The sequence below is a fragment of the Hoplias malabaricus genome, chromosome X2 (genome assembly GCF_029633855.1).
Source record: "Hoplias malabaricus isolate fHopMal1 chromosome X2, fHopMal1.hap1, whole genome shotgun sequence".
NCBI classification, from domain to species: domain Eukaryota; kingdom Metazoa; phylum Chordata; class Actinopteri; order Characiformes; family Erythrinidae; genus Hoplias; species Hoplias malabaricus.
In genome coordinates, this window is record NC_089819.1 from 52509703 (window position 1) to 52532590 (window position 22888).

Here is a 22888-nt window from a genome sequence, read left to right on the forward strand (position 1 = left end):
AGCTATTATCCTCTATGAAATGTAGAAAGCCTTACTTTGTTCATATCCAGACGCTCTGATTACTGCTTATCATGTGTCAAGTGCCTGGCCAAGGCCTTTGTCAGCCAATGATTGCCTGCTCAAGTGTATTGTACTTGAAGTCCTTATGATAAGCAAGAGTCCAACACAGTTATGTGGGAACCTACACATGACTTGCATCCTTGAGACATCAGAGAGAGACCCAACAGTCTCATGTGCTGTTCCTTAGTGCCAGCATATCCAGCATTTTCAACCCAAACAGAAGCACAAACCAAGCATTTTGGAACAACAACAGGACCTTTGTGAAGCAAAGCAACGTGAATCTGCAGATATCTTCTTTACCAACTTATAAATAGCCTCATTCAGTTCACATTTATTGGATAATCATGTGGGCCCACAGTTCCCATAACACTGTGTCCCTAAGAAAACATTGTTTAGGAATCAGTATCAAATCCAAGGTGTCAGAGCTAGATGCCTTGCTAAAGGACACTTTAGCCATGGATGAATTTTTCCTGACGGTCCTGGGAATTGAACCAGAGATCCTCCTGTCTCAGGCTCGCTTCTCTAACCTTAAGGCCACAGCTGTTTTATTTGGAAACATAACTAATCCCCTGCTGTTTTTTTTTTTTTTCCCTTTCTCTTTTTATTGAAGTGAACACGTACTTAACATAAAGCAAAGAAAACATTTTATTATTGTCGCCCAATCTCCTGCTCTAATTAAAACTTATTCCTGCTGGAGTGGGTGAAGTGCAGGCTGTGTGGAGATTGCACTGTCAAGGCCTCTGCCACGCTGCCAGCGCTACTGCTGCATCAGCAGCATGGAGCTGTTAATTGCTGGAGAAGTGAAGCCAAACTGCTGATTAGCTTCTGTAGTGGGCTGTAGACACACTCTCTCTCACACACACACACACACATGCATGCACATGCACACACAAGGGAAGTGAGAGGGCAAAGGACAAGGGTTATTAGCAAGCAAACCCACATGTGCTGCTTGTCAGCTGAAGAGGAAAATTTGTGTGTATGTGTGTGTGTGCGTGTGTATGGGTGTTCCAGTTTAGATGTGAAACCGGAAGCATACACAAAGACAGTAGGGCCTCTTTGATGTGTCATGGACGTAGTGGTGGATGCCCACTAAACCACTTTGTTAGAACTCGTGTTTTTAAACATGACCTTAAATGGTATGAACATTTAAACATTTCTATCACTTGATTAATCCTCATTATTTCAAGGTACACGTTGAATTTAATTAATACTCGACAGCCCTAGTATGTGCAGAGAGAAACAAAACGTTAGGACATCTTGAGGGTCCAAACCTTGCCATGAGATACTCCCCAGAAGCAATAAATTAAAACAGTAAATGAAGATGATCTGTGTGCACCGATTCTGTCCACCCTGCCCCTGACCTTCTGTGACCCAGCAGGGCTGGGTTTGTGCATGAACGCCTGCTACAAACACGCACTGCTCTTCTCACTAGTGAGATTCTCTCACTATTTCTCTGTATGTTTTTCCCCTCTGGTTTCCCCAACGCAGACATACGAGTCTCATCTTCCTCCTTTTGTGCTCTGGTACGGACTTCTTGGAAAGGAATGAGAAGTGAGAGTGTTTGTACTCTAAACTACAGTTGTTTCTGTTCGCTGCGTGTGTGAAATGTAGTTTGGCAGAGATACACAAACACTTAGACACAAGTCGAGAAATATTAGGATTAGCTTCAGACTCTTCTGTAATCCTCGCTTGGTTGTGGGGGACTTAAAAGTAAATCTTCCTCATAAGCATGTAGAAAGCAGGGGCATCTGTAAAAGAACAGGAGAAAGGAGGGCCTGCACCTGTCTTCGATGAAATGGGTTTGTGTATAACTCATGAAACGCATTCGTTTTAGCAGATGACTCATGTCTGTGTGTTAATGCATTGTAATGGACAAGAATTAAACCTAGCCTTGGACTAACTTGCCTTTCCACTGTGGTCAAATCACATTTAATAAAGGTTCAGTGTAATATAATATGCCACTGTGAACCACTTGGATTTAACCCAAGTCTGGAAAAAGTGTGGCCACCGGCATAAGATGTCATTATCAATTACCTAGAGTTAAATATTTACAGATACATATACCTACTGGATATAAGGCGTATGCTTTTTAAGGGTGTGCTTTTTAAATAAGGCTTTTACTTAAGTGTATTTTCAGTTCTGTCCAACAGCATTCATTTGGGAGGATGTGATGTGACCATGGCTACAAAGATGACTGCAGGGTAATAGCAAGGTAGCCTTGTACAGGCCTGTACTAGCAAAACCTCATTTGGTGTTTTGGATTTTTCCCCAGTGCTTACCTAAAGTGGTTTCTCACTGCTCAGTTAAGGTAAGTGGGTGTGTGAGGGAAGCCTCAAAGCCAAAGTTCATTTCAGTTGTTTTAGCAACAGACACTGGCCCTTAAAGTTGAAATGGCAGTATCTGCTCACTAGGTTTCTTCTTATTTATCGCGATAAACAACAAAGCGGAGCTCTGGTTTTCTCAGGAGAAAGTGTGGGGTGTATTTCCCCCGCCTGCCAGGACTGTGTGCCTTGGGCATGAACTCTCCCACAGTGCTCTGTGATCCAGAATGCTGGATGAGATTCAGGCTAGTGACTCATTGGCTCCCATTGTGTTAAAATACCTCCTAGGTTCAGAGCAGTGGGCAGCGGAGAGAAGCAGATACAGAGAAGGATATGGTAATTAGAAACTGCTGTTGGGGAAGGGATGTCCTGTGTAGATGGTGGGGTGCTCCCCGCTGCATGGAAGTGGACATGAAAGAGGCTGTAGTCTTGATTTACACGCACATTAGAATGTTTTGTGGCTTGTGCAGAGAGACTCTGTGGCAGTGTTCATTACTGGGCAGAAGAACGGTGCAATTGATAGTATAATCATCATTGTGACATGTTTCTGTGCTAAACGCAGAATGCTGCCGGCTGTAATTTAATCTTGTTGTGTTCCCTTTAACACTTGAGTAATCAGTCATCTAGATCTGTGACTGTTCAAGACACAGCACACAGTAGGAAACACAGATTGTTTAGATGTCTCAGTTCTGTATTGGAGAGCTTTGTGTTGTCAGTTGTGCTGAGATTAATATAATATATTACACATGATATATTCTGCAGCTCTAATGACTAGTGATTAATTCTGGTAGCAAAGGAAGTTGTTGTAGAACCACAGGCGAATCTGACAGTGTGCTAACTTTGCTTAACAGATCTGACACCAGCTTTACTGGACTACCAGAGCGCTAAATCGCTGTGGAGGAGAAGGAGAGCTACAGAGGGATAGAAGGGCATACAGACCGATTAATATTTACACACACACACACTTAATAGGCATGTCACAATAGCCATATATATTCCCAGAAGGTATTGCAATAAACGAGATTATTGTTATTTTAAGATCATTTTATGCCACTGATATAAAGATAATGCAATTGCACACATTTATTTAGCAATGAACTTTAAGCAAAAACCTACTTATTAAGAAGGTTCCGTCATTAGAATTAAAATGTATAACAAATGTTATAAAAAATTAAAAATATAACGTTTAAAATATGCAAAATAAATAAAACACATCTAAAATAGAGCCACAGGTTTTAAACAAGTCAATGTAACTGCTCAAGAATAGAGAGACCAGAGAAAATTAGAGAAAAGAACAGTGCGAGTGGCTTAAATATTGGTGACGTGCTCATTTAAACAAACACACCAATAACACAGTAGGCAATACTGAGGTAAGCAAAACTTACTGAGGTAATGACCATATATTGTACAGGGTAGGCCATTTTATTAAGGTGTATCCATATAAATGGGAATGGTTGGTGAAATTAACTTCCTGGTTGTGGCATGTTAGTATATGGGAGGGGGGAAACTTTTCAAGATGGGTGGTGACCATGGTGGCCATTTTGAAGTCGGCCATTTTGGATCCAACTTTTGTTTTTTCAATGGGAAGAGGGTCATGTGTTTTAACGTAACTTTATTCTTTCATGAGTTATTTACAAGTTCCTGACCACTTACGAAATGCGTTCAAAGTGCTGCCCATTGTGTTGGATTGTCAATGCAACCCTCTTCTCCCACTCTTCACACACTGATAGCAACACCACAGGAGAAATGCTAGCACAGGCTTCCAGTATCCGTAGTTTCAGGTGCCACAAACAAGAAGTTAATATCACCATCCATTCCCATTTTATTAAGGTGTATCCATATAAATGGCCCTCCTTGTACAATGATTCAATAATGTGAGTATTGTGACAGGTCTACACACTAGTCAAACTGTCAGAAAGTAACTTTAAAAAATTGTAGCCTTCATGGTTTTGACTTTTTTTGACATCTTTGACTCGGAGAGCAGTGTTGTATTTCATTGGCCGTCTCTGTACATGGCTTAAAGTGGGTTACAAAACTTGTACTAAAAATGTACATATATACACATTGGCTCTTTTTACCCTCACCTTTATAATTTCACGGATGATATTTCAAATTTCAAAAAATAAACCCCTGTAACTTTCCCTGAGGCTCAGGGAAAGTTAGCTGCAGATGCTCTGTGCTCTGTCTGTGTCTGAGGGTATTTCCATTGCTCTGTGGCAGCAATAGAGCCCTGGCTCAGAGGAGGATCATTAACTCTGCCCTCCAGCCCCAGCTCAGGAATGCACATATCACCTGTCAGCAGGAGTAAGAGGATCTTGCGCACACCACCTTGGAAACTTGAACAAGGCACAGGTCATGAGGGACGCTCTCTGTCTGACCTGCTTCTGAATGATTTTGGTGTTGTCTTTCCACTGTTTTGGGTTTGCGTTTGGAACTAGAGGGCTCTCAGTAGGTTTGTAAGGGAAATGCATAACAGTGCTGTGTTTATACAAGGCATATGGGATATTTGTATGGGCTGGGGTTGTCCTAAATACAGTATTTTGGCTTTGATATTGATTCAGAAATACTGATTAAAGACCTACATTACTCAGTCAGCATTCGCTGGATAAAGTGACACATTAAATTAATGGTTATATCTGATTTTCTATTCCAAATTTACCAAAGCAAACTTTACTAATTTCTCACTTCATTTATGTAATATTACCAAATAAATCATGTGCTATTTTATTGTGTTCCAACTAATAAAGAAGGTAAAGGGCAGCAATTGGGGGTTAGGTGCCTTCTTCAAGGTCACATCAACTGGTTTGAGAGAGAAGACATCGCTGCTCCTTCACCCCACCCCCAATTTTCCTGCCCGTCGTCGTAATGGACCTAGTGACCTTCCGTTCCCAGACCTGCTTCTGTAACATTAGGCCACAGCTGCCCTATTCAACGCTTCCAAAATCTGGCCGTGAGCTTCCCCTTTGTTGCACATTTAGGTGTTTTCTGCTCTGACACATCTACGCAACACATCAGCTCTGTATCTGACCCTTCTTAAAGAGGATGTCCTCTGAGTTCTGCATAATATTATTTCTGCATATGTCCTGTTTGAAGTGTTTGGTTGTGAAACCAGAAGTCACAAATATCTGCAACGTAAATGAAAAAGTGAAAAATACTTCATTCACTATCCAAGCACTGTGTACAGAGTCTTTAATGAGTAAATCTGTTTACATCTTAATAGTTTAAATGCAGTGTTATTGAAGCATCTGTGAAATGTACTGTTAAGTTTAGATTTACCACAATATCTGTCCCCTACAGGCGTTTTCAAAATCATGTCACAGCCACACTACTACTTCATGCCGGTCTTCCTGAACTGTTTACAACCAGCACTACTTGGTTTCTTCATGGTGTGAAGCTTATGAATGTTCCTCTGACTCTTAATATTCTGTTTCTGTTCCTCAGGGGAGATTGTAGTGAATGAGGCGAATTTTGTGCGGAAGTGCATCGGGGCCGACAGCAGTCAATATGATCTGTGGGGGAAGCTCATCTGCACTAACTTCAAAGTCTCCTTTGTTACCCACGATTCCCTGCCACAACAGGTGAGCTCAAATGTTTCAGTTATTGAAATGTAGCGTTTCCCCTTTTAAAATATTAAGTGTAGTTAGCAAGTAGTGGAAGTTAATACCCACTATTAACTATTAAAGCATCACACCTACCTTGAAATATGCCAAGTTATTCAGTGATCTGAAAGTATGAACTGCAGTATGGTGTATGATTCTTCTATCAGAAAGCAAATAAGGAAAATGGTGTTTAACGTTTGTGTATATTTTAACAGAGAGGCTTACAGATGTGGGTGTCAGTTGTGTATGATTTGATTATATTCAGTCCTAAAAGTATTTTCAGAAATTACTACAGTAATTACGTACATTACAAATGTTTCTGTTGTGTATTTACGATTTAAAATCTAAAACGTAGAGCTGGTTTCCCACACTGAGACTAAGCCTAGGATTACAGATAGCATTGAGTTGTGTGTAGGTGTAATCCCTGTTAAATCCGTGTTAAATCACACAACAGACCCATATAAATATATGAATCTAAATGGCCAAAAGTATTAGAAATAATCTAAACTGTAGCCTCTGAGGAATGTGCTATAATCAAGCCCTCGTATTTTCTACTGGAACAACCCTGAATCAGCTCATCGGTCATTGATGAGCTGAGTCAGAAGAGAGCGGTGAGTGATGTATGAGGCTGACGCTGTGGTACACTGGTTTAGACATTTTAAACAGAGAGAATAATAAGGTGTTTTCTTCATTGTCTCTGACTCTGCTGAATGTGACGAGGCCGGTTTGTCTTGTTATGAAATATGGATCGGGTGGAGCTCTTGCGTAACTTTAATAGCTTGTTTATTTTGCCGCTCACCATTAGAAGGTCTTTGACGGTGTGCTTAAAGCAGCCCCTTGCACAAAGCTGTAGTGGAATTATTTTGCCATTGCCGTGACTTTGAGAGACTGTGTTAAACATATCTTTTTGGAGCAATAAAGTGAATCATTAATGGAACCTGTTGTTTCACAGCTTTTATGTGAGGGGGTAAGTGGGTGGGAAAATAATTAACTGTTTGGTTAATCTGCCACCGAACTGATAAACATTTGAGCAATCTGGTCGACACACAGCCTTGTTTACTGATTGACAGTGTTACAACTGCATGATGGTGCGGGTTGATTTTTAGTGTCATCGTCTGTAATCAGCTGACAGTGGTGTAGATTCGACAGTAAATACCAGGTTTATTTATAAGGGAATGTGTGGTAAATGTGAAACTTACTTTGATGGAGGAACTACAGGGTTTCCTGAAAGAAAGGAAACACCCATATTTAAAAAACGGTGATCCAGTTTTAGACACAAGATGTAAGGAAAGAGCAAAACCTGTTAGGCCATGGTTCCCACCTGCCTCACAGCTTGTTTCTAAAATTGGATCACTATCTTTTATGTTCTTCATTTTTGGGAATCTCTGAGTAACAGTGAACATCAAATGATTCAATAAGTGTGTATTTGTTAGATTTTAAATGACTCTTATTGTTGCTATAGAATTTAATTCACCAATGTATTAACATGACAGTGACTTTGCTAATGAAGCTCGCAATGTATTGTTTGTTTGCTGCACTGTATAGAGGTTCCAGTGCACCCATCGGCTGCTGGGAGAGCACGACATCCCCCTGGCCTGTGTGGAGAGAGTCGTCACTGGTAAGACATCCGTTTATTTGATGCCATCCACTATGTAGGATAGTTAAATGTGATTAAAATCAAGCGGTGAATCAGTGAAACTCACCTTTTATAAGTAAAATCATGGCCACATTTGAGGTCTCACAGCACCAGAACAAACGAGAAAAGGGAAAATCGCATTAAGATAATTAGTGGTCATTCTTATGTTTCAAGCCTGTGTCCAGTTGTAACAGACTCTCATTTAGCTTCTCCACTGTGGGGAACTGAAATGGCAAGCGTTTTATTTTGGTTCCAGGTTGAGTTTCCAAAAAAAAAAAATAAACCCCATGGTTTAAAGTTCTTAAATTGTTCTTGGCTTGAATGTGCAGTTCCAGGAAAGAAATGCCCGTTGGTATAAAACCCTTACGTTATGTAGATATTCGTTAAACTTTAAAAAGCCTCTTCACACTCTCATATCTCATTTAAAAGTTCGGTTCTCTCTGGTGGCTGGCTCCATGGGGAAGTGGTTCTTCACGGGGCGTCACTCCAAAAACCTGAAGCAACTTTGGCACCTTTATTTTTAAGCGCGTGGCATGCTTCACCTGACAAATATGAGCTCTGCTCGGAGGCAGACTCTGTCTAGCTGTGTGTAGGGACTTTCTGGACACATGAAATGATCCAGTACAGTTGCGTATTCATAATCTTCAAGCACAACACAAATGTCAACTTTCTAGAGCTGCTGAATTGTGAAAGACAGGTTGTGTTAAGTTGCTCCACATTCTGCCTGAATTGGCCTATTCAATCTCTTTCTCATTTCTCTCCCCCTCTCTCTCTCTCGTGGCTCTTTCTCTCTCATTCTCGTCCTTTCTGCCTCTCTCAATTTCCAAAACTATTTGTTCTAGGCTTACAGAGGAGCCTGTATTGAGGATGAACTAATGTAACCCATCCTGCTCTGTTTTGTCCTCCTCTCCCTCGCTCTCTTAAGCCTGCAGTATTGACTGAACCTGTTTGGGTGGCTGTCTGTCCCTCCCCCCCTTTAGCTGGGCTGTTTTTAGCCGAGCTGCAGATGAGATCATTGAGCCAGACTGTGGCCCAGCGCTGCAAAGCCTGGCTGGGATTAAGCTTGTTTGTGTTAGATCATTGCCTCTGCTCTTTGCTGACTTGGCCCCCCAGGGCCTAAGCCTTATGTAGAACTGATAGAGCATGAAGCCATGTGTGTGAATGTATATGTTTTTCATGCATTTTCAGGACAAAAATCTCCTGAGTTTTTGGCTGATCCACAGAGCTTTCCTGTAAACCAGCTGGATGAAATGTAGTTAATGCTTGGCTTCTCCAAAGACAGGACTCACAAAGGGTTAAAATGAGCCAGCTAATGTCTGAGAAAATGCTTAATGCTCACTTCATTACCTTTTAACACCTAATTTTCACAAGTGCCTTACACGGCACTCTGTTTGAGCTCAGGTCCTGACACTGTATGTAAACAAACCTGTGTGTGTATATATGTGTATGTACAGAAGGTTTCTCCGCTGCGCCTCCAACAAAGGTCCATTATGAGCATTGACAAAAAACATAGAGCTGAATGTGTGCAACCTGTTGGACTCTGAATGCATATAAACCAAATACAACTGAGCAGCTCTCACATTTCCGAAGCTTCCACTTTACCAAGCCGAACTGACATTCTTACTCTTGTGGCCTATACCACATCAGCTGAAGCTGTGTTTGTAGTTATTCTGGGTTTAATGTTCTCTTTTTTGGGTGCTATGGTGAAGAAGTGTCATTGTAGGCTTGAGTTTGATGGACTCCAGTCTGTTAGAGAGACGAGTCTTGTCCTTTTTGCTTAGTGGTGGTGCTCAGCCCACATGGAGCCCTGTAAACACGAAAGCACAGGCATTGAACTATGCCACTTTTGCTTAAAGGAGAATTCAGAATTGTTGCATAGTTGAATCATTCAGCGTAGTTTGAATGAATTGGGCTATTTAAAAAATAATAATAATACATTTAATGGAAGCCAGATGTCCAAATGTTTAATGCAGTGGTTACTATTCTGCTGCCTTATGATTAATATGGTTTTAGGTTACCTTTTGGCCTCGAAACTCGTCCAACAAGACATAATTCTTGATCTAAAAATGTAATCTCCAGAAATGGACAGGTATGCGAATGAGTGAGAATGATAAATTGCAACAAGGAAGTGTATGACTAGGTGTTGAGTTTGAGGAATTTTTGCAGCCCAAGGTTGGTTGACCATTATGGTCATGGGGTACAATATGAGTGGAGTTTCATTTCAATAACAACCTGCGGTGAACACTGTTGTGAATTTAAGTACAAGAAAGGAAGTGATACTGAACAAGTGGCTTGAACCGTCTACCTCTTAACATTTAATGTATTTGCATGTTGTCCATTTCCCTTTAGTCTTGTTGGCCTCTTTACAACATCAACATATAACCGAGGCTGCTTGCATGCAGAAAGTCCACTCTACTAAGCTCATGTGTAATTTTCTCACTAAATTAATGTTCCTCTCTGCAGTGAATGATGCTAAAGGTAAACAGAAGGTCCTTGGCTGTAATAAGAAGCTGAAGTTTAACCCCACTGAGTTGATACTTTACTGTAAGGACTTCCGGATCGTCCGCTTCCGTTTTGACGAGGCCGGGCCTGAGAGTGCCAAAAAGGTAAACACACCTACACAAAAAACTCAAGCAAGTTAGATTAACAAACCCGCCAGACACATCAAAATGTCAAGTAAATGTATTCATACAAACTACATATGCACTAAAAATTTCTAAATACCAATTCATAAATAACTTTTTTTTTTCTTCAGTGAATGCACATTAATTTGGCAGTAATTCCAGAGCCTTCCCACCCACAAACCATACAACAAGACCACCTTGTCAATTTTTTTTTGTGGGTGGCCTAATTCCAAAAACATGGGATGAAATGAGTTATCCCTCCTCCTTATCTGAGTACCTCCACTAATTCTACTCAGTAAAAAGTCAAAAACTAGAACTGAGAAGAAAGAACAGAATGAAAATGGCTAAAATCCAGAGCATCTGCTCCTCACTCCTCATTATTTAAAGCAACAGGTGCTGAACATGGCTGTTATTGAGAAAAATGTTTAGATGGGGTGTGACGGACACTTCTGTGGTGCTTGATCCTGGGGAAGTTTCTGTGTAATTAAATCGGTTTCACTTGTTTTTTTATGTTTCTGTATAATTAAATCATGATGAAGTACAGAGTTGTACAGATTGGTTTACTCTGAGATGCTCCCTTCTAGAAGTAAAATATCGTTACTCTGTGGACAAAACGTACGTTCAGTTTTGTTGTATTTCAGTTTGCTGTGAATGCACCAGTAGGTTCCACACTTTCTTTGCAAGTCCAGAATATCATTTTCCGTTTCCTGTGATTGTGATTTTTATTTTATTTAACAGGTAAATAAAGATGTTCTATAAGCAGTTATAAAATATGTTAATGAGGTAATACTAGAGAAAGAGTGAGAGACTAATAGAGCTATTCAGTGTTCCTTAACATGTTCTTTCGTGCACATTTAAACACATGCTGTAGTTTTGACCTTACAGACTGCTGCATGATTCCTCTGAGATTGGGATTAGTTTGTAAGAGGATTCAGAGCTCAGCTGGTGCATTTACTGACTGTGTGTTCTGGGACTTCCGTTGGTCAAGCCAAAGGGAAAAAAAGACCTGTCAAGCATTCTCGCCTGTTTTTATTATCACTTCTTTTTTGGACTGAAATATTTGTGGCTTTAGCTGTTTTGGATCACAGCAGATTTGATCATTGCCTATATTTATGCTGTGAGGATTTCTTTTATCACGACCCAGCAGCGTAAACATAATAGTGCTGTAACCTCCATTTGAACTGACTGTGAACTTTACAGTGATCAGCGATGCTGAGAAAGCACAACTGCGAGTTTTCTATTGTAAGATGGAGAGGATTACAGTTGGTCTACTTGCCCGAGCAACCTTCCTTTCATCCTGTTTCTCCATCTGGCCAACAGTGAGCCTGTAGTGGAGCTGGAATTAGCACTGTCTGTCTCGGAGGAAGAGCCAGTGTGGGACCAATTTTTCCCTGCTCCACCCAGCTGGCTGGGACACAAGCGTTCCTTTGCTTTAATTGAAAAAAGACCAATTCATGAGCCATTTCTATGTCTTTTCCTGTTTAAGTGGATCCGTGCTTATTTCACTAATATTAATTTGTAAGAGGTGGTTATTTGGTGCTTGTTTGATTGAAATGGGGAGTGGTATAAAGAGCAAATACATTCATTAGACCTTAAGTCCTTTACAGGGTGCATATTGTGGTCTTTATTAATATTACAGAAAAAACTTTGCTTATTGTTGTAACTTCTTTTGGATTCTATCACGGACACCGATGCTCACATATAAACACCTTTATAGATTGTTATTGCTCTGTCCATTCACTGAAATAGACATATTTACAAAACTTTGATCATTATTTGTTCTATTCCTCCTGAGAGAATGCCACCTCATAAAGAGAAGTTTGTTTTAAGGAACATTAAAAAGTGGTGCTGAAACATTAAAAAGTGAAAACTGATGTGAAAGCAGCAGAGAATGCTCACTTCTACTTGTTCCCAACACGAGCACTTCTCCTGACCTAAACGTCTCTCTCTGGTCTCTTCTAGAAAGGGACTTACATGGAAAAGTTCAGTCCACTGTGAAATATTTGACTGCATATTTCCTCTATAAAGTTTTAAAGCTGTTTCTGAATCAGACAGTCCACTTTGCTCTGTTGAGGAATGTGCCTCTGCCGTGTGATTTATGTCTAGCAGAGTGAGATGAGCAGAGTGTTTTTTTGCTGAGAGAAGTATTTGTTTGGGATAGACCTGTGCTCTCTGACTCATGCCGACCCTTCGGATCCATCCTGTTGGCTCACAACAGCTGCCGTTGCCTGGAAACGTGGGCTGTTGTGTAAAATGAACTGTACCTCCTGACTCATTGGCTGACAGGAGCAAGTAACAAATTCCTATTCGTCATTCCTTCAGAATGGCAGCTTTTGATTGGCTCATTCCTTCAGAGTGAGTCAGGGCCTGCATGAAAGAGGTCCATAGTATGTGAGGAATGGGTGTTAGTCATTGGGGAGGACAGGAGACTCTTAAGTTTTTTTATGAAAGTAGGGTTAGAGGGTTGTTTACGTGTTCTCTGGCCTGAGGGGAAAAAAATGATGTGTTTCCCTTTGCAGTGGCAAAAAACAGTGAGGCAATGGTGTCTGAGAGGACAATTAATATCCATAGGAGTCACATTTTTCTCTGTGTATTATTAATCATTTTATGAACTTTGGCTCCTGAACTCCTCCTGTTTTTCCTACTACAATTACACTTTTTTTCCCCACTGACTCTCACCCTATGTTTTCGGCTGCAAATGTGATTTTAAAAAAAAAAGTTTATTTAAACTAATTCTAAAAAAGGATTAATCGAATCATTAATCAAATCATTAAACATGGCAGCCCAAGTTTAATACACACATTTTCAACTAGAGTTCCCCAGCCAACACTGAGCATGAGATCACAGGAACGAAGGGAGGAGGAGGAAGAGGAGGAGGTGAAGAAGCAAGAGGGAGAAAAAGAAGAAAGCTGGCTGAGTTGGAGTGACAGATTTTGAGAGACGAGTCTGCCAGCTCCTGAGAAATGTGTGAAGAGAGGAGGAGGAGGAGGGAGAACAGCATGAAAACAAGAAGAACAAAAAGGGCATTGAGAAGGGCACTCGCTTTCTGATCGTTCAGCAAACACAGACTCATTTGTCTTGCAGTTCCGTTCCACAGCCCGCTGAAGCCTCCGGCTCAGAACGGCGATCTATAGAGCTTACGTGCAAGGCAAGCTGAGTGTGTATAGGGTGCGCGCGCACACACACACACACAAACTCATACAGATGTAGTCAGAGTGCAGGGTGCACTCACAACACATTGGAGCGATTAGGCTGCCGGGGGCACTTCAGCTCTCACTGCTCACACACTGAGGTAAATTTTAATCACACTGAGACTGATTTCTCCTGGTGTTGAATGTGAACAGTTCCCATTCAATTCACACTCACTTTCACATCGTAGATATGCCAGGTATATGACATTCATGTTAGGGTAAGTTGCATCTAGCGTGGACCATTGAATTTCAAAGGTTTTCTTTAAAAATGTAAGAATTTCCTCAAAAAAACAAAGTCTGATATCAAGGTATACACATATTACAACAAAATCCATCCATCCATTATCTGTAAGCACTTATCCAGTTCAGGGTCGCGGTGGGTCCAGAGCCTGCCTGGAATCATTGGGCACAAGGTGGGAATACACCCTGGAGGGGGCGCCAGTCCTTCACAGGGCAACACGCACACTCACTCACACCTACGGACACTTTTGAGTCTCCAATCCACCTACCAACGTGTGTTTTTGGACTGTGGGAGGAAACCGGAGCACCCGGAGGAAACCCACACAGACACAGGGAGAACACACCACACTCCTCACAGACAGTCACTCACAGGAAACCTACGCAGACACAAGGAGAACACACCACACTCCTCACAGACAGTCACTCACAGGAAACCTACGCAGACACAAGGAGAACACACCACACTCCTCACAGACAGTCACTCACAGGAAACCCACGCAGACACAGGGAGAACACACCACACTCCTCAGACAGTCACCCGGAGTGGGACTCGAACCCACAACCTCCAGGTCCCTGGAGCGCTGTGACTGCGACACTAACCTGCTGCGCCACCATGCCGCCCCTAATACAACAAAATTATTCCAGTAAAAGTAATATTAGTATTGAACCACATTTTAACAGGTCTCTTATCCATTGTCTTTTTAAGCTCCCAGGTAACTGCTAGAGAACGGTTAGAAAACATAAATGCAGAGGCACCTGTCAGAACCAGCTTGATGTTTTTAGTTTGGCTCTGTTAACACAGCTGTTTTAAGATGTGTGTGTTCTTTGTACTTGAGTGGAATGAGGGTGTAGGATTTAATCATGCCTCCCATGTCTGGTGAAGGGGGCCGAGTGTAATTACAGCGCAGCTAAAACTGGGAGCTCCAAGTTTCCCTTTGTGACAGATGGATTGAAGCCAAGCTGTAATAGTGTATTATACAGAAGGAAATTACAGAGCTACACAGCAGACTGACATGGACCCACACACACACAGAGTCGCTCTTCGCCTCCGTCCTGAACTGAATGACTATATTGTGCGATCTTGTTCCATTGCCACCAGCACCAAACTCTGCACACGCCATTCTCAGCCACTTTATCCCCAGAGCAATAGTTCCTCTATACAGAGTTTTCTTTCTGTTCCATTACAGATCAGCTCTGCTTTGCAGCTCTCTGAAAGCCTGCTGTCTGTATTAGGGGAGCATTATATTGCTCCTCATCATGACTGCGATGTGCCTTGCTAATTATAAAATGTGTATATGTATAAGTGCTTGTTTTATTTTGGCCATATGTATTATTATTATTATCAGCATTTAATTTGATATAATTTAGCCATTTAAAAAGCTCAGAGGTCACTTTACAAACATGGCCTTTGTCTTGTTCAGTAACCGTTTTTCAAATCGCTAATTTGCAAGAACGGTTAATAAATGTGCATTGTATTCAGACCCCAGACATGCAGATTCAAAAAGAGACGAAGTGCTTCAGAGGGCAAAGGAACCTTTTTTAAATGCTGCTATATAAATCAGTATTGTTTTAGCTGTTCCACTTTTAGCTGCCATGATTCTGTCAGCCACGCTCAGACATTACTGAATTTGTCTCGGTGCCGTTATATATCCCGCTATTTTTCACGGCTTTCTACATCTGCAGTTCATTCCTTCTCGGCTTGTGGGTGTTACTCTACTACTGTACTTAAGCATTATATTAAAACATTTGTACGTTCCTGAATTATTCTTGCAACGTATTTCTCGTTCTTTCTCTCGATTGTTAATTCTCTCAAACATCTTTCCAAAGCAAAAGGAAAACCCCACATTTTTCTCTTTCTCTTTGGGCTTGTTACATAACTTAAGTATTTTTTTCCATTTAAATTAATGTCATTGTGAAACAAATCTGTTTATTGGCAAGAAAATCCCCTGTAAATGTGGATGTGGGTATTCATTTTTTTCACTCCTATAGGCTCTTCTGTGTATGTTCATGTGATGTGTCTGTGTTTCAGGTCTGTCTCGCCATCGGCCACTATTCCCACCCAGCAGACACCCAGCTACTGTTTGGATTTGAGTATGTTGGCACTTGCTTCTACAGCTCATCAGGTAACACACACACACACACACACACACACACAGAGTATGTGAACACTTGCATCCCCTTTTTGTGATGTGGGTTTATATACATTAAGGCATAATACATTTTAGGATTCCAATAAAAAATATAAATCTAATGTGGTTACGAATTATCACGTAAATATTTAAATGAGCACAGTACAAACTGAAAACATAGTAAGAAAAACTCATCACTGACCTATAAAACAATAGAAAATTAAAGAGGAAATGATGAATTTACCCTCACTTACATGTTATATGTTATACATTTTGTGTGCAGGTGAGAGGGTGAATGGCGTGGACCCTGGAGGAGGGTTACAGACGCCTCTGTTCGACTGCTCCTCTGACTGGGACAGAGAGATCAAACGCACAGGAGCCTCAGAGTGGAGAGTGTGCTCCATCAATGAGGACTATCTGATCTCTCCCAGGTTTGTGTGTGTGCACACTTTGTACCACATGCCATTTTGTAAACAGCACTGTGGATTACCAGGGGCTGGAGAACAGGCTTAGTCTTGCATTTGGCACATTAATCTTTATTTAATCAAAACAACATCACTGTCTTAAGCAAGGCCCTTGTTACATGTTTGTGTAATTTCTGTGCGGATGTGATTATAAATTGCTGCTTAATCTCCATTGTGATTTTAAAAACATCAGTTCATTATTTTGCATAGATTTGAGTGAACCATTTAAGCTCCTTTGATGTTTTTTGGAATAAAGTTTTTGGACAAAATAAATTCTCAGGAAATGTTCACTTGATTATAGTCCATATGTAATATACTTATTATGTTATAAGTATATAATAGTATGTATATTTAAGTACATGTTTATTATATTTGTGAAAATAATTGAGAAATCACACTGGATACGTTTTTCTTGAACAGTATCTTTTATCAACAATCAATTTGTTTCTGTTTGTGATGCTGTACCCTTCTAAATCTGACTAACTGTCAAAATCCTGTTGTTTCCCCCAGTCTCCCAGAGTTTTTTGTGGTCCCGTCCTCACTGGCGGATCAGGACTTGAAGCAGTACGCCTGTTACTTTCAATCTCAGCGCATCCCGGTGAGTTCTCACTGTGACCTCGGAGAAATCTGCTTGACTGCCTCTACATCTGCCTCTGCTGCTGTTCTTTATTATGAAGTGCTTGACGTTTTAATGTCATAGTAAAAGAGTGAGGGGTAACCATGCTGACGTATTTTGTCTGTTTGTGCTGTTAAAATGAAATACAGACTAGATATGTGACAGATGTGTTTTGTAATATTTGTATTTATAAAAATAAAAATGCTTGTGTGTGTGTTCAGTTATGGTGCTGGAACCACCCCAATGGGAGCGCCCTGGTTCGCATGTCCGTCATCGCTGAGCCTCAGCAGCAAAGGAAGCTAGATCAAAGGTATGGAAGCACAGTAGATTTGTAGTATTTAACCAGATATTTTGTATTTAATGTGTCATTTTTTTTATATGTTAATTTCCTATAATGCACAGTTGTTTTGCCTACCTTTAGAAAATGCAATCGCTGAGTGAAGTTGATTTGGTTAATTAATGAAATCCTTAGCAGTGAGTGTAAGTGTTTAGGAAACTGCTGAATTGAATTTTGGCTTTCGCTTCCTCATTATCACTCCCCGATTATTTCTTGGAACTAGGACTCACGCCAGGCAGTTGCCACATCAGTCTCCAGGGACTTTGACTTGCATTAAGACTTAACCATGTTTTGAGTAATTACTGTAGTTTAAAGTGCACATGTGAAAGGGCTATAGAGAGGAGAGCTGTCCGAGGCTGTGGATGACACTAAAGAAAAAAAAGATAGTTGTCATCGTCCCTCATATTCCACTAACTCTGTGGAATAGATGTAATAAATAAAGCAGATTTTGGATAATGGACCGTGGGAATGCAGGAAGTCCGAATTCATCATCCTCTGCTTTTTCATGGCAAGTGTCTGTTTTCAATTTATTTTAAGTCTTCCAAAGAGCCTGTCAGCTCAATCACTTGATCTTTTGGCACAACAAACCAAGAGGGGATGCCAAAGCTTCTCAGAGATGCACACTGTCCTATTTTCTGTCTGAGGCCCAGACAAAGCAGTTACAGCAAAACCAAGAAAACACAAAGCATCGACAGAAAATCCAGCATATGATTTCTCTGATGATCCTAAATATGATTTTTTGTTTTTGTATTTCATTAAAAAGCTTTAATTGAACAGTTATAGCACCCACCACTAAGTACAGGTGTCCTCTCGCTGGCGTCTCTCAGATTGCAAAACTGGTGACTTCAACTCTATTACAGCTAGTACTTACTTAAAAGCTTTGTTGCAGCCTCTGTTGTTTTTAAAGTGCTTTACAAATAAAGTTGAGCTTATATGTCGGATGGAAAACAGCTATTTTCTGGATTTTGACAGGGTTTGCAGTGCAATAATGAAAAGCCACCCGCTACGCAGCGACGTCTTGAAGACAGACTTGGACAAGAGTCTGCCGAACATCCAGGATATCCAGGCGGCTCTGGTGAAGCTGCGGCAGATTTGTGTGATTGGTGAGTTGAATCACACCCTGAATTAACTCTCAGCTCTCTCTGTTTACTCTGACTGTTTGCCTTTCAAAACAGATGGATTTGAATCCATTGGCGATTCAAATCCTTAACCTTTTGTCCTTGACCAGTGTCTCCACATGCTATTCCTTCTCTGCCTGTTCACTGTGGTCCCTCCTCCCAGAAAACCTCAAGCAGCTTATTCTGACCCCACTAAAGGAACAGTTCAGTGTTTTTTGCCACACTTCTAACATGCAGTAGATTACCACAGGATATAATTTTCACTCATTTCTCTGTACTTTATTAAATAACTGCTTATATTCCACCAAGTACGGTTTGAATCAGTGTATTTTTTCCTATTTGCTAAGAATAGGGAAATGCAACAAAACGTAAGTCCACAAAACTCTTGAAACCCTGACTAGGTCTGAATTAAACTCCTGTGACTGTCTATTTTTTCTTGTGGGAACTGTTTATTGACTTTTTCAACCTGTGTTTACCTGTGATAGCTGGTATAAATGTTTTGGCTGTGCGCAGATCCCTTTGAGGAGTCTGAGGAAAAGTGGCTGTCGTCCATGGAAAGTTCACGATGGATGGAGTATGTCAGGTATGAATAAACACCAAACTGTGGCCAAATGACAAGCTGGCTCTCTCCTGGCCTCATGCTGGCAGCATCGCTGCTTTGTTCCCTCTTATTTGGATGAGTCAGTTCAGCTGCCAGCATCAGTGACATTTGGATGGTGGGTGTTTAAAACCCTAAATTTATCTGTTGTAGAAGCTGAATTTTCATGAGTCTCATGTGTATTTTTGTGGACAAATAGATTTCAGTGAAAGCTAAACTGTCTTATATCTATCTGTTTCAGAGTGTTTCTGAAGCATGCGGTGGAGATAGTCTACATGCTGGAGGGGAAACAAGCTTCTGTCATCCTGCAAGGTTAGAGATGCTTTAGGCTTTTTTTTGCCTGCTCTCTATCAATCTCCATTGCTGTGCAATCAAACATCAGACCCATCAGCCCTCAGCTTGTGCTTAGAGGTTTTCATAAGCTTTTGCAATTTTTTTTTTCCTAGCATAAAGATATGTGCAAACCATTAAAAAAATATCTGTCTCCCCTTTCCTCTCTCTCTCTTTGTCTCTGCAGAAGAGGTGGACAGGGATCTGAGCTGTGTGATCTCATCATTGGTTCAGGTGATGTGTGACCCTCACTGCCGGAGCCTATCAGGTTTTCAGGGTTTGGTGCAGAAGGAGTGGGTGATGGCTGGCCATCGCTTCCTCGACCGCTGCAACCATCTGAAGAAGAACGACAAAGAGGAGGTAGGAGTGTGTTCCTGAACTCTGACATGAGCAAATCAGCCTGGACAGGTTGAGGGTTGCATATGTGTAGCATGGTCTTGTTTCAGTGTTCACAAGGGCTTTTCACATGGCAGCTGAAAAACTGCTTCCCAATCTCATTGTGTCCGTTTCCATAAAGAAGGAAGAGCACCCACCACTAAGTTCAGGTGTCCTCTCGCTGGCGTCTCTCAGATTGCAAAACTGGTGACTTCAATTCCAGTACAGCTAGTACTTAAGTGTATAATGTGCCACTAATAGAATATATATAAAATGCAGAGAACCATCTTTTGAAGGACTGTGTGCTCTTTTATTTATTTTTTTTTTTTCCTTTGAGATTTCACAAGACCTCGGTCACTGAAAATGTTTCAGTTTGAAAGCTGGTGGGCGGGTGTTCATTTTGAGGAAATACCCTATGGTTTAAGCTCACGTTTCGTTCTGTCTGTCTGTTTTAAAAGATTTGAGGCATGAACAGTTGTTGCTTGTGATGTGAAAAGCCCTGAAGTTTATGCATCTTTCACACATGTTCACACAAAGCTCAAACATTTCTAGTTTATCATGTGGATTACATGACCATCCGCAGCATTCATCTTGGACATTACCTGGACTTACCCAGCGCTTGTGCGAACTGAGTGCGGACTGTTCCGGAGTTTCTCCTACATGTGCTGCACAGGTGCCGTGCCACGCCTAAAGCATGTGTTTAGTTTCCTGCTGTGAGAGCACGTCTGACACGGAAAATCTCCCACTGTGCACTTCATGTGTGAAAAAACACTGGACCCAGCACTCCAGTTTCTCTAGAAATTCTCAGAGGTTTCATATCTGAAAGAGGCATTAGTTAGCACCAGGAAACTAATGGCGCTTTTCCACTGCATAGAACCTACATGACTGTACTCGACTCTGCACAGCTCTTTTGCTTTTCCCACTGGCCAAACCGGGTCCCTGGAAACGGGTACGTTTTCAGTCTCAGCTCACTTCGGGTTCCAACCGTGCTGCGTAGGTACTAAATGGTGAGGTGTAAACCCTGCAGAGAGCTGATTGGCCAGAGAGACATGCCAATCACCATGAAATGCAGAGCTCATTCAAATCCAGCACATTTATTTTTATTAAACTCACAACGGTAACTCGTAACTTTACCTCGAGGTGTTTTGAAGAGGTTTATATGCTTCTTGGACCGATGGCAGACAAATTTCCAGTGAACGCACAACAAGGAAAACTGATCCGTGAGAACTGGGGTGCGGAGCTGTGTTCAGGTCCAAAAAACTAAAACAACACGCAAATACACAATGAGTAACCAAGACCTAACTTTACCGCCACCGTTGTGGTTTTTAGCGGCAGCGATTCTTGAGAGACTGGGTTTTGTGAAGTCATCCACTCCATTTCGTGGGGGAGCACTGCCAGTGGGAAAGAGACAAGCTATAAGTGAGCCAAGCCGTGTCAAGTCAGGCCGTGTAGAGCCGGACCCATGCAGTGGAAAAGCGACACAAGACTGGTTTACTGTACCCAGGTGTGAAGCCTCTTGAGCTGCCTTCCCTTTTCACACAAGTTCATTTGACTTGATAGTTATTACTAAGTTTGCGTATCTGTTGGGAATGAGACTCAGTTTGCGTAGGGAAAAACCCTTGCAGTCAGTAACAGATGACATATCTCCAACAGTAGATCTATCTCAAGTCCTAGGTAATATTTGCACTACATTTCGTCCTACTTTGACACACCTGAATCATAAAGATCTCGATAATGAGCTGATAATTAGGTTGAACCAAGGGTGTTTCCTGGTCAGTACTGCAAACCTAACACAAATAAATGTAAAAATGTTATCTCTTATTGTCTTTATTTCTGCATGAACAGCAGCTTATCATTGACATCACAGGTAGCACAGATGGTATTTTACATAATCACATCTGTAATGGTTTCTTTAAAGGATTTTGTTTAATAAGATGGTGTTAAAGACCAGATTACATTTTGAGTCTGAATTTTAACATTCCCAAGTTGTTTGTGAAATCTTGGCCTAAATAGTTCTTTTTTTTTTTTTTCCCTGATACAGCACATCTGTTTAAACTCCTCATGGTAGTTATTAATCCTTAGAAGAGCAAAATAATCTCAATAATTGCAGGAAAATATTTAACCTCTCTCCTCCCTCCTCTGCAGTCTCCTCTGTTCCTGCTGTTCCTGAACTGCGTCTGGCAGCTGATGGAGCAGTATCCAGCAGCCTTTGAGTTCACTGAGATGTACCTGATCATGCTGAGTGACAGCATGTGGGTTCCTGTCTTCAGCACCTTCCTCTTCAATTGCCCTAGACAGAGAGCAGAACACAGCAGGGTGAGACAGTTCAATTACAATCTAAACACACAGAGATGTACCACCCGTTATCATTTCTGACAAGACTTTCGTCCAATTGGTGTCCCAATTCTCCCCACGTCTTAAGCGCTGTTCCATTATTCTAAGAAATTACTTCAACAGCTGAAACTGCCCAGAGACACTTTTATTTTGAAATAGGGGAAAAAGGGACAGAACTATCGACAGGCAATAACATATAATTTAAAATGCTTAGATAATTCAGACTGTAACAGGACATTAGCGCCTTTCTCACAAATGAATTCTCCCTCAGCACGGCTTGCTAAATATAAATAGTTGCTAATAGTATTTAATAGTGTTTGAATACCTTGTTTTTCTCAGATCTGATTGTCCTCAACTTTCTTTTTGTTGATTAAAAAAAATAAGAATTCATGTTCATTTCTATATGGAAAGTCATCCAAAAGATGAATGTGACATAAACAGACCAAAGCTGTTATTTTGGAACTCCCGAGCACGTTTCTGCCTGCTTGAATGCACCTGAATCATAAAGGGTTAAACGTGATCTTAGTTATTATTTCTTCGTCTTCCCCTAACAGGATTTTGCCCTCAGTAAGAGTATCACTTTGGGAAAGGACCAGTCTCTGCGTTTCCCACCTGTTTGGGATTGGTCTCAGCAGTTCAGCTTGAAAGACCAGGCCCTCTTCAACAACCCTCTTTATGTGGGCAAGAGCGCCCCCTGTGTGCACAATGGCACAGTGCGGACATTCGCACACAAACGAAGCAAGGTGAGCCCTTGTAGAAACAAACAAGAATATTTTATAAACATCCTAACTTTAAAATACATTTAGTGTTATGGGATTTTAAGTCATTTTGAACACTTCTAGTGGTTCATCATAAAATGTAGATATAGTGTAAACAGGAATTGGTTTTTTTAAGTAGTAGGAGGAGAATTATTGTC

At 41.1% G+C, this 22888-nt stretch overlaps 1 protein-coding gene across 2 annotated transcripts in view; it reads left to right on the plus strand.

Moving 5' to 3' along the window:
• The window catches only part of LOC136676658 (myotubularin-related protein 10-like), a 33470-nt gene that overhangs the window by 6657 nt on the left and 3925 nt on the right, over window positions 1-22888 (plus strand). For both annotated transcript variants that reach the window (XM_066653803.1, XM_066653802.1), the window contains exons 4-16: window positions 5823-5959; window positions 7526-7598; window positions 10080-10222; window positions 15701-15794; window positions 16084-16231; window positions 16775-16862; window positions 17102-17190; window positions 18190-18320; window positions 18849-18918; window positions 19175-19245; window positions 19451-19623; window positions 21784-21954; window positions 22527-22715. In XM_066653803.1, the coding sequence (XP_066509900.1) occupies window positions 5823-5959; window positions 7526-7598; window positions 10080-10222; window positions 15701-15794; window positions 16084-16231; window positions 16775-16862; window positions 17102-17190; window positions 18190-18320; window positions 18849-18918; window positions 19175-19245; window positions 19451-19623; window positions 21784-21954; window positions 22527-22715 (1577 nt within the window). The remainder of the gene's footprint in view (window positions 1-5822; window positions 5960-7525; window positions 7599-10079; window positions 10223-15700; window positions 15795-16083; window positions 16232-16774; window positions 16863-17101; window positions 17191-18189; window positions 18321-18848; window positions 18919-19174; window positions 19246-19450; window positions 19624-21783; window positions 21955-22526; window positions 22716-22888) is intronic.